The following is a 13853-nucleotide window of genomic DNA, read 5'->3' as shown; positions in this document are numbered from 1 at the left end:
GGACTTAGCTGTGTATCGTGTCTGAGCTTAGCGTGACACACTATTTCGTGATGTTCTTTGATGCGCACGTGTGGCGCATTAGATTGCGTAGCGGCGCGTGAGAGCCGTGCGTGTCGTAAACATTGCAGCAGGGAGAAAATCGCTCCTCTTCCCAGACGCAAAAAAGTAAAAATGTCTCTCCGCCATTAGAAACAAGCGGGGTGAAGCTACTCATGTGCCGAAAATTATTAAAATCGAAGATGGCATTTTTGAGATATCTGCGGCCAAAATTTGCGTAAAACCGCATACCTTGCGCATTTGAACGCTTCCAAATCACGTAATACCCAGATCGGTATACATAAAAAACATACCACACGAAAGGGCGTTGCGCGATCTATCGAGTGATACTAATTTCACTTCAGTGGAAGAAATACTTATGGTGGTAGGTGACCGGAAATTGTGGGATTTTTTGACGCACACACAGAGTTTACGATTTTTCTGGAAATTAACTACGCATCACACGGCGGCAAGAACAACGTGGCGCAGGCACTAGTACCCTGTCTCTCACCCCAAAAAGAATTTACCTTTTACGATGAAAATGAACGGCTCCTGGAGCGCTCAAATATGGTCGACAGAAGCGCCCGAAAGAGTCTCAGATCTTTCCTCCTCTCCACCTCAGATATTAATGCCTGAACGAGTTTAGTGTAGGGCGCGTTTTACATCGCCCGTGGTCCCATTCAACATATATTTTTTTCGTCACAATCAAAAGACCCAACTTCTGCGCCTTGTTCGATTTAAAATGAAACTGCCCCTTTACAACGAATATTTCCCGCGACCCCTTGGAGTTCGTTGTAAAAACTGTGGATAATAAACGTGCCAATACTAATAATTGGGGCAGGACACGTTAAACCCGATAAAGTCCGATCCTTTATAGAGTCTTGCTAGAGAACATGCTATAGTACTTCATGGTACTAACAATCATTATGAACAAAATAACGAATAACGCTATCCAGTAGTATGGCACGATTTATTAAGGAATAGATTGACGTTATGCTCACACACTCTATTATAATGAATCCCCGCACCAGCTGTGCTGTCTGAGGTTCTCCCTGGGAGTTTCGGCAGACTTTCCAGTCAAATGTCTGCATAGTTTCCCCTGAAGTCGGCCCAAGGCTCAAGCTAACCCTCTCTCCTGCCTGCTGGCCTCTCTCTATCTGTCCATGCCTGTACACTGTTCATAGCTACAGTTGCTTGGCGGCACTAACACAGAATTAAGAAAATAGCATTTTAAGGAAGGATGTTATTCAGTGACGTATACCAACGCCACCTAGATACAGAACGCGTGCTGAATGCCTCGTCCCTCTTCTTCGCTATGCAGACATATAATGTCTGAATTCTTCTGCTACCGTGATTCACTGTTCCGCGAGCTCAAGAACAACGATAGATGATTGCATATAACTTCGCAAATTTGAACCTGAAGACTGAAAGTGCAACAGGCTTCTCATAGTCTTAAGAAGAGAAAAAACAATGACTGTTTTGCGCTTTATTTTGTTTTTCCATTTACTATGCGGGGACGTTCACTATTCAGTGACGTATACCAACGCCACCTAGATACAGAACGCGTGCTTAATGCCTCGTCCCTCTTCTTCGCTATGCAGACATATAAAGTCTGAATTCTTCTGCTACCGTGATTCACGGTTCCGCGAGCTCAAGAACTATGATAGATGATTGCATATAACTTCGCAAATTTGAACCTGAAGACTGAAAGTGCAACAGGCTTCTCATAGTCTTAAGAAGAGAAAAAACAATGACTGTTTTGCGCTTTATTTTGTTTTTCCATTTACTATGCGGGGACGTTCACTATTCAGTGACGTATACCAACGCCACCTAGATACAGAACGCGTGCTTAATGCATCGTCCCTCTTCTTCGCTATGCAGACATATAAAGTCTGAATTCTTCTGCTACCGTGATTCACTGTTCCGCGAACTCTAGAACTATGATAGGTGATTGCATATAACTTTGCAAATTTGAACCTGTAGACTGAAAGTGCAATAGGCTTCTAATAGTCTTAAGAAGAGAAAAAACAATAACCGGTTTGCGCTTTATTTTGTTTTTCCATTTACTATGTGGGGACGTTCACTACTCGCAGACGACAGTTACTATCCCATGCGGTTGACAGTGGCTCGTCTCCATGTCTTCGACCGCTGGAAGCACATCCATGATTGGCTACAGCCATTGAAAACACGACCCTGATTCGCTGTCTCTTAGTTGTTACGTCATGCAGACGAGTAAGCAGGCTTTCTCTGTCTAGGTGGTGTTGCATAGACCATGTAAAGAATGAGTATTTAAAGGGACGGTCACATCTAGAGGGCCATGTATGAAACCGACACCACTACGTTTGGCACTGGCTGACAGTCTACCCAGCAAATCCGTCCGAAAAGTGCTCATATATTAAATGAACGAATTTTGAAGATCAGCCCTGCTTCAGCAGCCACACAAGCCCTGGCAGCGTGACGTCACTCCACAAGCGGAGGAATGAGAGGGAAGTGCACATCCTAATCACATGTCCATTACACGAAAATCACCGTCGTCGCCATTTTAAAGAATTTTATCAATATCACCTGCCCTTTCACCCTGCTCTATTGCTTAGGGATGAACCGCTTTTACCCTACATGAGAATTTCTAACTTTTTTAGAGATATCGGCTATCTAAATGTCCTATAAGTGAATGACTTTCCCTTTTACTGTGGTTTACACTTCGAATTCTGAGATAATTCGGTTTTAATTGAACAGTTACTTTTATCTTTCCACACACATCACTGTTTTGGCGCATTATAGTCTAGTTGCTCATGCGCCATAAAAACTGCAATCATCAATCATCAATCAGAGGGAAGTGCACAGAGGAGGAAAGGTGCCGTCCAGATGCCCGGTCAGCCGCGACATTCCTAAGGGTTGCAGCCTCATTGATTCATAGGCAGTTTCTAGAGAGGGAATTCCAGCACACACTCAATATTAGTCCTCTGCTCTTGACATGTATTCAATCGAATGACAGTCAAACTAAATTGCTCCTTCGTGTGGGATTTTCAGTACTGTGGTCCACGAGAAACGAAGAGACACCGTATTTTTGAAATGGACTGGAATAGATGCGACTGTCCTTTTTAATGATGTCTGTTTAAACAAAATGCAGAAACTGACACTGAAGATTTTTGTTTAAGTTTAATTTGTACAAGCTTTCACGTGGACCTCCACGCGAAAGCTCGTACAAATTAAACTTAAACAAAAATCTTCAGTGTCGGTTTCTGTATTTTGTTTATGTGATCTGCAGGACTTGACTCCCCTCTTCCTATACGCTAATGATGTCTGTTTGGAAGACATATTCGTGGACCTTCTTGGTATCATCCACTCTGAAAGATATTTATCTAGCTGGAGTAATATACCGTGAAGGATTTCAAGCTGATTATGGCAGATGAAAATTTCTTGAAAATTTCATGCTATGACACCAAGAATCACCTCGTCAAGCGACTACGAGCGCTTGCGACTCAACTTTGTTCCCGAGGCTTTTCAATCTGTCTCTGCTGGGTCCCCAGCCACACTGGGATCCCGGGGAATGAACGAGCCGACCGTGAGGCTCGGCGAGCGTTGGCACAAGAGGAGTCAGCTCTAGGACTACCCTACCAAGACATCCTGCCAGTGTTAAAGAGAGCTGTCTGCACACAGTGGCAGCAGGAGTGGGACATGGAAGAAAATAACAAGCTACACCTCACACAGCCACACGTTTCCCCCCCGCATCGGACTGAACACATCAACAGATCATCCGAGGTTCTTTACGCGAGATTGAGGATGGGACACACATGGCTCACGCATCACCACCTACTCAGAGGTCAGGATCCGCCAGCTTGTGCGCACTGCGGTGACAGCTTGACTGTCTTGCACGTACTGGCATCCTGCCCTCACTTCGAACACCAACGCCAACAGTATTTCACCGCATTCTACAGATACCATGTCCCACTCCACCCAGCCCTTCTACTGGGTGACACCCCTCTTGTGCCGTTTGATAACGTAATCAAATTTTTGACCACGTGTGGGTTTCTTAGTCAGATGTAGATGATAAGCATTGCTCCGCTTTTATCCAATATCACCGAACTCCTCATGTAAATATCTCATTGTCACACTTGTAGATAGCTTTTAACTGTCATGCTCGCTTGTTATCGTCATCCCCCTCTCTCTCTTATCCTGGTCAATCTCATCGCTCATACCTCATACCTGTAGATAGGTTTTAACTACCACACGCTCTCTCACATCATCTTCCCCATAATCATCTCCGACACACTCACCATGGTTTTGGCGCTCTATGGCCTTTGTTGCCTTTGTGCCATTAAACACATAATCAATCAATCAATCTTGAAATTTTATTAAATTGTGATGATGGTCAGGCCACAAGCCAACTAGCCAACCTGTCGCCGGAGTAAAAGAGGTTGACGTCAGTCTGCAGCCCACATCGTTCTGAAACCAAGATGAATTGTTTACAGTGTCCTTCCTATTCCCTGCAGACGCCCTGCAGACACTCTTCAAATTGCTCAACCACTGCCTGACTACCATAACCATCAAAGAAGAATACGGCCCATAACACCAGCCATTTTTGCCGACTCTGAACACCTCTATGAGGGGCTCCCAAGCAGCCACATCCCCCACGACTACGACTGGACCAATGGGCAATGCCGATGTTCCATATTTGCAGGCATCTCTAGACTGCCACATCACTCGTCATTTTGGGCTGCGGACACCACAGATAGGGATTCCTATTACACACTTACTCGTCTATTTTGATGCCAACCCCCTGGGACAACTCTACTGTATCGAGTCGGAACAGACTGGCTCACGTACATTAGAAATGGGACTCTGGAACAACGAGGACACAGCCGGCATACCGACGGCGGAATATTGGAAGCACTATTCATAGCACCTCAGGGTACAGATTCCGAAACCAACAACTGTCACAGAAGCATTCCAGCCCTGGGCGCCACACATCAACTGCTGAAGGCAGTTCACCAACTCGTCTATGTTGCAACAGATAGACTCGTCAGCTCCAAGTACACGTTGTACAAGTACAAGTACAGCTGTACAGGTGGTTCTACTGTAGTGTGGTCCTATAATCAAACTGCATTTTCTTGTCGTTGTTTCGCTCGTGATCTTAGTGAGAACGGGAACAATCTTGCGGACGGGTTATCGCATTATTTTTTCGGTTCTGCTCCGGTTCTGGTTCAACACTGTCATAAAAATTGCTGTTCGGGTTCGGTTCCAGCAAAAATAACGGTTCGGGTACGGTTCGGGTACGGTTCGACACCCTGCATACAAGTGCGATCTCTGCGTAGCCGAGTTCAGCCACAGCACAGGTCTGTGCAATCACGAGAGGGCACACATGTGTGAGAATCCACAGACGTGCAGCCTCTATCCTGCAGGGCCCACAGCACTTTTCACAAGTTAGCACAGTTACTTTTCCAAAGTGGCTTAGGAACTATACATGGCAACATATTTTTCTGCACAGTAACCTAATTAGCTGGTAACGAGATCCTTCCCCACCTCTGCTGTTACGCCTGAAAGGTCCTCCATCTAACTCGTCTCCGAACCAGACACCCGCAATACACTACAACGAAAAGTGGGTATTCAAACAAGACGTGTGATGACCAAAAGCGAGTGAGGGAATGAAATCTAAATCGCAGATGTCGTTGATTATGACAGAAATTAACCCATGGCTAATGCGGACATTTTCAGTCAGCTCTTGCGTGTTTCCACAGTGGAATTCATAGCATGGACACCACTGGGACATAGCTGTCATATGCAAAACTGAAACCACACGTGGCTTGTTGTCTGCTCGCCAAAACTGGTTCGCTTGATGGCAGAACCCTCTGCTAACCCTCCTGCAAAGAAGTGTAGCTGGGAGTAGGCATTCTTGGATTATGGCACAAAGCTTGGAAGTTATTTCTAGCCATTACTAAAGTTGCGTTCATTTTCATGTGCGCCGCTGTAAAAGGAGGACGATTGACGTCATCTGCTATGGTCGCCTGCTGGTGCAGAACTTGCCGCCACCGTCCAACGTTTAAATTACTTCAGTTCGTTTTCTGCATCAAGGCTCAATAGATATGTAGCGGCCAACTTCACTATCACCGCCATCGCCTGTGGCCCCGTGAGTGCTTACCTCGAGCGTAGGTGTCGAGCGTACCCGCAGCTCATTAAAACATTATTCTTCCCTCAGCCATCAGTTGTGTCAGACCTCGCTTATTGTAGCGCAGCTACAAATTGGTGACCCGGACGTGACGTCACTCCCGGACAGCGATCACATACCCGTCACCGCAGAGGCCACTGTCACCAACCTTCACCTACCGCTCTATTCCCTGGCTGATCCTCAACTCTGGTTTGCCCAAGTAGCCGACCTCGTCGTAGGGAAGGTCGTCGCCGACCTCCCCTACGCGATCATGGGCGCCGATTTCTTGAACCACTTCGACCTGCTGGTGGATATTCGTCGCAGTCGTCTCGTCGACACCACACTGCTTGAGGTCCGCGGTTTTCCGTCTGCTATTCGCGCTCTCAGTCCTACGCTCCGCCTGCCCGACCGCAGCCCTTTCGCAGACATCGTCAACGACTTTCCTGCCATTTTACGCCCTGCAGCAGAGGACGCTCCTTCCAAGCACGACACCGTCCATTACATAGTCACCAAAGGACCACCCATAGCCGCCCGTCCCCACCGGCTGGCGCCCGAGCGCTTGCGTATTGCGAAGCAGGAATTCGACCGTATGTTTGACCTCGGTATCATCAGACCATCTTCCAGCGCATGGTCCTCACCTCTTCATATGGTTCCAAAATCTACCGGCGACTGGTGCCCTTGTGGCGATTATCGGGCCCTGAACCTCGTTACATTGCCGGACCGCTATCCACTGCCGCACATACAGGACTTTACCGCCCGTCTGCACGGAACTTCTTACTTCTCGAAGATCGACCTAATTAAGGCATACCACCAGATTCCTGTTCATCCATCAGATATTCCAAAAACCGCTATCACGACTCCATTCGGGCTCTTCGAGTATGTGCAAATGCCCTTTGGCCCGCGCAACGCAGCTCAGACATTTCAGCGTTTTATTGGCCATGTTCTCCGGGGTATAACATTTTGCTTTGCGTACCTGGACGATATTCTCGTTGCCAGTGCTTCCGACGATGAACACCGAGACCACCTGCGCCAGTTGTTCACTCGCCTCCAGGAATTCGGCATAGTCATCAATGCATCTAAGTGCGAGTTTGCAGTTTCCACCCTCAAGTTTCTCGGGCACACCATCACTCTGCACGGCATTTCACGTCGGGGCGATAGAGTCCAGCACATCCTCGACTACGCACTGCCTACCCCCCACACCAGGCTCCGCAGATTTTTGGGCCTCATCAATTTCTATCAACGTTTTATTCCGCGCTGTGCGGACATCATCGAGCCTTTGCACCATCTGCTCGCCGAAACCGGCAGCAAACAGCAGAAAACTACTCCCCTGACTTGGACTGGTCAAGCTCAACTAGCCTTTGCGACCGTCAAACGGCACCTTGCAGATGCAACCCTCCTGCATCATCCGCAGCCTAACGCCGAGACGGCCTTATTGGTCGACGCTTCAAACAAAGCAGTTGGAGCCGTCTTGCAACAACTCTGCAACGGCGAATAGTGCCCACTAGGTTGCTTTTCGCACAAGCTTTCCCCAACTCAGCATCGCGATAGCACCTCCGGGTGGGAGCTTTTGGTGGCATACGTCGCTATGAAACACTACAGGCATTTCCTAGAAGGCCGATCTTTCACGCTGCGGTCGACCACAAGCCCCTCCCTCATCCATGCCATGAACCCCACCCACTCTCCCCGAGGAGAACGTCACATGGCATTCATACTTGAGTTCACTGACGACGACCGCCACATCCCCGGAACCTCCAACAGCGCTGCCGACGCACTGTCACGGCTTGACATCGCCGCCGTTTCCACCCAACCGTCACGGGCGTCTCGACGCCGTCGGGCTCTCTTAAGTTTGCCCAGTGTCCCTGCCATCCTCTACCACACTACTTTGGTGCGACATCTCCACCGGTTCACCACCACTCTTCGTGCCGTCTGAGTTCTGCCGCTGCGTCTTCGACTCCTTGCACAACCTTTCGCACCCTGGCATTCGGGCATCACAGAGGTTGGTTCAAGAACGCTATATCTGGCCTGGCATAAACCGCGATGTCCGCCGTTGGACCCGCTCCTGCCTGTCCTGCCAACGGTCCAAAGTTCAAAGTTTCCCCACCCGGACTTTTCCTCACCCCGGACGTGCGGTTGGACCGCGTTCACATTGATATTGTCGGCCCCCTTCCTCCGGTACATGGCAAGCGCTACTTACTAACAAATCTCGACTGCAAATCGACCGCTTCACTCGCTGACATAACTGCAGAATCGGTAGCCTCAGCCCTCCTCTCTGGCTGAATTTCTCGGTTTGGCGTGCCGTCCTCCATAACAACAGAACGAGGCCGACAATTCGACTGCCACTCTCTTCAGGGAGCTCTGCCACCTGCTCGGCACCAAGTACATAACGTACCACCGCCTACCACCCCGTCACCAATGGTATCGTTGAACGTCTGCACAGGCAACTCAAGGCAGCCCTCTGTGTCGCGAACGATACGCGACCCTGGCTGGATTGTCTCCCCCTTGTGCTCGACGTCCCCCTTGTGCTCGACGTGCGGATCGACGTCCGCACTTTTCTTCGAAACGCCCCTTCTAATGTTAATGCATTACAGGTTGTTTCATTTGTATGACTGCTTCCACGCCAGTACTGGAGAGTGACGTGGGTTCAAATCCCCTCACCGACTGTGCTATCTGAAGATTTCTCTGGCTTTCGTGCAGTCCTTCCAGGCTAATGTCAGGACAGCTCCCCCATGAAGTCGGCCAAGGACGCGTACTAGCCCCCGTCCCTCCGCTCCTTCCTGCTGTCGTCTCTCCGTCTTTCAATGTCTGCACGCCGCTCATGGCCACAGTTGCTTTGTGGTGCTGGCACAGAATAAGAAATGGTCGTAGCCCGTTTGAAACCATTAAAAATAACATTTAAAAAAATAACGCGTAAGCAGCCACTGTCAAAAATAAATCTCCCGCAATATACATGTTTAAAAATCAACGCACAAAAATAATAACTGAAGTGTCCCCATGCAAATAAAAATTCTAAGGAATCCACGGTTAAGAATATACCGTTAAAAATAAATCGTTTCAGAATCCCCTAAATCCACCTTGCGGTTCTTACAGTCACGTGGTGTGGCCGCGAGTGAAATAGACAATCCACTTTGGCAAACAGTCCCAAAGTCGGCGAATTTAATTGGACTCCTACCATGAGTATACTTCGTATATCACACTTCCATACTTGAAGCAAGCGTACTTCACTTGAACGTCAGTGTAAAGCTAACTCTGGACACACACACGCACGCACGAACGAGCGCTCAGCACTGCCACAGTTCTCGTCGATGCTTTTTCAAGAGAAATAACGCAGGACATGCATATAACGCGTTGCCTTTCTACACTCAAAGGAACACATAGCAACAACACACACACAAAACAAATATGGCAGCCATGACAGACCACTAGGTAGAGGTGAGTGCTAACAGTGGCAAAGACGACAAATGTAAGCAATGTCTTACTTCTCTCCTCTGCATAGAGATATACATCTAGTACCTTGCTGTCATGTTGGACTACAGGATGTATTTTGAAACAGTGTATCTTTAACTATATATTTTGCAGCAATATACTTTTCATGGTGGATTCTTGAGCGACTGTTTTTTGGGTGGGAATTTTTGTGCAGTTGATTCTTTATCGGGGAATTTTACGCGGTTTATTGTAAAACAATGTATCATGAAGGAGTTTTTCTCAAAAGATTTATTCTAAATGATTTATAGTGTAACCCCCAGTAAAATAAACTATTTTATGATTATGATTGGTGAGTATTTATTTAACCCATAGTTAAATGAATATTTATTTGCATAGTTAACACACTTATTGCCCCAAATCATGGCACTACAGACAAGGTGCATGTGGAAAAAAATTGTAGGTGTACAAGTATTTGTTGGAGTCCCGGTCCTATAATCAACCTGGATTTTCTTGTTTCGTTTGTGATCTTAGTGAGGTCATCTTCTGCTTTGTCAAGAGCTGAAGACACATCTGTTATCCACAGCAATACCAATCAATCAATCAATCGCAGCACGATATCATAGTCCACAGAAAATGATTCACTTGTGGTCCTGGCAGTGAAATCTCGATACTTTGCTTTTTCGCTAGTACTGCATTTTCACTCTAGCAGCACAACTGACCAGGTGGAGGCAGCCACTGCAGTGTTATCAAATACCATAGTACCAGATGTATTGGAACAAAACGGCAGATGACTACCAGGCATTGATCTTTCATAAATAATGTGGCCTCTGTATGGCAAACCATTTTTTGTGCAACATAGTGCCTTAATTTTGTGAGCGAATATTGTGCTAATCGACTACCAAGCTGTCAGCACTCTCAATGTCCAATTTCTGTAATTTCAGGAGCAAGAGAAGGCACAAGGATGCTTCATCTTGAGAAACAGCCCAGAGGGCCTTGTAGTCGAGCGTCTACAAGTTGCGCTTCTTCAAATCCACTCTTCAATACCAACGCAACAACAGACGAACCACAATTCGACAACAGTTCACTGGTGACTACCAGCGATCGACTTTCAGATCAGAGCAAGGCTTGGGAGGCAGGCAAATCGACGACGTTTGCCCATGAGAAAGACAGGTTGTACAAGTGCACTGTTTGTTTGGCTACATGCATTGACATTGGCCACCTGGAAGATCACCTCATGGCTCACAAAACAAAGCCACTTACCTGCAACACATGTTCCGCGACATTCTGTGATGCATCAACTCTGCGAGCGCATGCAAAAAGTCATACGGGAGAAGGGTTGCACAAGTACGCGACACTTGCACGCGCAACGGGTGCATGCAAGGGCGACCTCGGCCCCGCAGAGTTCAGCCAGAGCACGAGCCTGTCGGATCATAATCGAACACAAACGGGTGTGAAACTATACAAGTGCAGTCTATGCCATGCAGAGTTCAGTGATGTCACAAAGCTGCGGAGTCACAAGTTAACACACAAGGGCGAGAGGCCATACAAGTGTGATCTCTGTCCTGCAGACTACAGCCAGAGAACATACCTGTTGCAACACAAGCGAACACACACAGGTAAGAAGCCATACAAGTGCGATCTCTGCAGTGCAGAGTTCTATGTCAGCAGAACGCTGCGGCATCACAAGCAAACACACACGGGGGAGAGGCCATACAAGTGCGACCTCTGTCCTGCAGAGTACATGCAGAGCACAAGCCTGTTGCGTCACAAGCGAACGCACACAGGTGAGAAGCCATACAAGTGCGATCTCTGCCATGCAGAGTTCTATGACAGCACGACGCTGCAGCATCACATGCGAAAACACACGGATGAAAGACCATATAAGTGTGATGTCTGTCCTGCAGCGTTCAGCAGCAGGACAAGCCTGTCATATCACAAGCAAAAACACGTGGGTGACACGCCCTTTAAGTGCGACCTCTGTCCTGCAGAGTTCATGATGAACCACTACCTGCAGTGTCACAGGCGAATCCACACAGGCGAAAAGCCATACAAGTGTGGTCTCTGTCCTGCAGGGTACAGCTATAGAACGAGCCTGTCACGTCACATGCGAACACACACGGGTGAGAAGCCATACAAGTGTGGTATCTGCTATGCAGGGTTCAGCGAGAGAACAACGCTGAAACGTCACAAGCGAACACACACAGGCGAGAGGCCATACAAGTGCGACCTCTGTCCTGCAGAGTTCAACCGGAGCTTGAACCTGCAGAGTCACAGGCAAACACACATGGGTGAGAACCCACACAAGTGTGGTCTCTGTAGTGCAGAGTTCAGCGAGAGCACAGAACTACAGAGTCACATGCAAACACACGTGGGTGAGAGGCCATACAAGTGTGATCTCTGTCCCGCAAAATTCAGCTACAGCCGAAGCCTGTCGTGTCACATGCGAACTCACTGGGCAAGAAGCCATAAAAGTGCGAAGAGTTCAGTGCGAAGCTGAGGAATTACAAGTGAACATGCGTGAGCGAGAAGCCGTACAAGTGCAATCTCTCTCCTGAGGAGTTCAACCAGAGCAGAAGCCCGTCGAACACCCAAGGGTGAAACGCCATACAAGTGTGATCTCTGCCTTGCAGTGTTCAGTTAGAGCACTTGTCTGCACAATCACAAGTAGACTCATATGAGCGAAAAGCCACAAACATGCGACCGCTGTCCTGTAGGGCCAACAGCGGGAGCTTGCGGTGTTAGAAGCAGACATGCATGAGCGAGAAGCCCTACAAGTGCGATCTCTCTCCTGCAGAGCCCAACGAGAGCACAAGCCTTTCATGTCGCAAGTAAACACACACATGGGTGACACACCATCTCTGTGTGTCAGAGTTCAGTCAGAGCATGAGTGTGCCTAATCAAAGGTGAACACACACGGGTGAGAAGCCATAAATGTGTGACCTCGCTACTGACGTGTTTACCCGCAACAACTTGCAGTGTCAGAAGTGGACACACAAGGAGCCCTAGAAAGGCGATCTCTTTCTGGGAGAATTTAGCCAGAGCGCAGACCTGGGGCATCACAAGTAGACACACACAGGTGAGAGGCCATACAAGAGCATTCTCTGCTCTGCGTACTTCAGGCAGAGCACAAACCTGCAGCGTTACAAGTGGGCCTACATGTGTGTGATGCCATGCAAATGCAACCTCAGTACTGCGGGGTTTATAGCCATAGCATGAAGACAGACCAGCCAGAGAATTGGCGTGCTCAGCCAAAGCGAACCTGTGGGTTCAGAAGTAGTCATGACACCCCTGGATAGAAGCCGTCCAAGTGCCATGTACACATGAAAGAGGCTGTCCGAAGTGTGAGTCGTGTTCCGTCACATGTATTGAATCCAAAGACTTAAAGAAGCACATGGTAATGTAGAGTGAGGAATGGCTGTACAGATGCTGTCTGTATCCCACTGCAACTGATCTCTCTGTGATTTGAAACTCTCATCCATGAACAGAGTGAAAAAAGAGAATTTTATTGGAGCTGGATTGGGTGGTGACACCTGTGAAATGTAAAAAGAAAAAAAAGAGATCATTCACAGGCTCTGGACAGCCAACCAGGGCCTACTTCAGTGAGCAAATTGCTCTTGTGTCCGTTTCTGATTCTATTCCCGTAGTGATCATTTCTGATTTTCTTCCTCTTGTTTTATGTCCTACGTCTCCTCTAACGCTAAAATGAACAAATAAGTCGAACCAAAGAAATACACAATTCTGCAAGATGTGACGGCTTACGACCGAAATCCTGAGAAGTACTTTTAATGCCGCTAGCAGCTGTAGTGGAATGGATTACGACCACTGTGAGAGAATCGTGTGTGGTTAGAAGAGATTAGAGGCAGTAAAATGCAAAAACAACTTGCTCTCAAATGAAAGTCCGTGTTTCATTTAGCTTCATGCAAGCAAAATTAGTCCACAGAGCGCTACCGGTTAGAAGAAAAACGCAATGAAAACAGAGCAGACTTTGGCAGCCACGAATGGGATCCCCCGGCGTAATGGGATTCGGAGGCGAAGATTGGCAGCACCCAATGAGACAGCAGGAGAAGCAGACGCATAGCTATCGTGGCCGTGTAAATTTGGAACGGGCCCGATCGTAACGTTCCATATGTGCGCGGCATGATGCCACTACTGCATTTTTGAATACCGATTCACTTAAAGGAACATGGAAAGGGTGTATCCCGTTTGAAACCATGAAAAATAATCTTTCAAAAATAAACGCGTAAGTACC

The 13853-nt window shown here is 47.8% G+C and overlaps 1 protein-coding gene across 3 annotated transcripts in view; it reads left to right on the top strand.

Annotated features, from left to right (window-relative positions):
* The window catches only part of LOC135379039 (zinc finger protein ZFP2-like), a 55254-nt gene extending 41797 nt beyond the window's left edge, over positions 1 to 13457 (top strand). For all 3 annotated transcript variants that reach the window (XM_064612286.1, XM_064612285.1, XM_064612284.1), the window contains one exon: positions 10546 to 13457. In XM_064612286.1, the coding sequence (XP_064468356.1) occupies positions 10546 to 12101 (1556 nt within the window). In that variant the 3' untranslated portion in view covers positions 12102 to 13457. The remainder of the gene's footprint in view (positions 1 to 10545) is intronic.
* Positions 13458 to 13853: the final 396 nt, after the last annotated feature.

Source organism: Ornithodoros turicata, chromosome 1 (genome assembly GCF_037126465.1).
Source record: "Ornithodoros turicata isolate Travis chromosome 1, ASM3712646v1, whole genome shotgun sequence".
Taxonomy (NCBI): Eukaryota; Metazoa; Arthropoda; class Arachnida; order Ixodida; family Argasidae; genus Ornithodoros; species Ornithodoros turicata.
The sequence above is the reverse complement of the archived record's forward strand: the minus strand, read 5'-3'. Positions and strand labels throughout refer to the sequence as shown.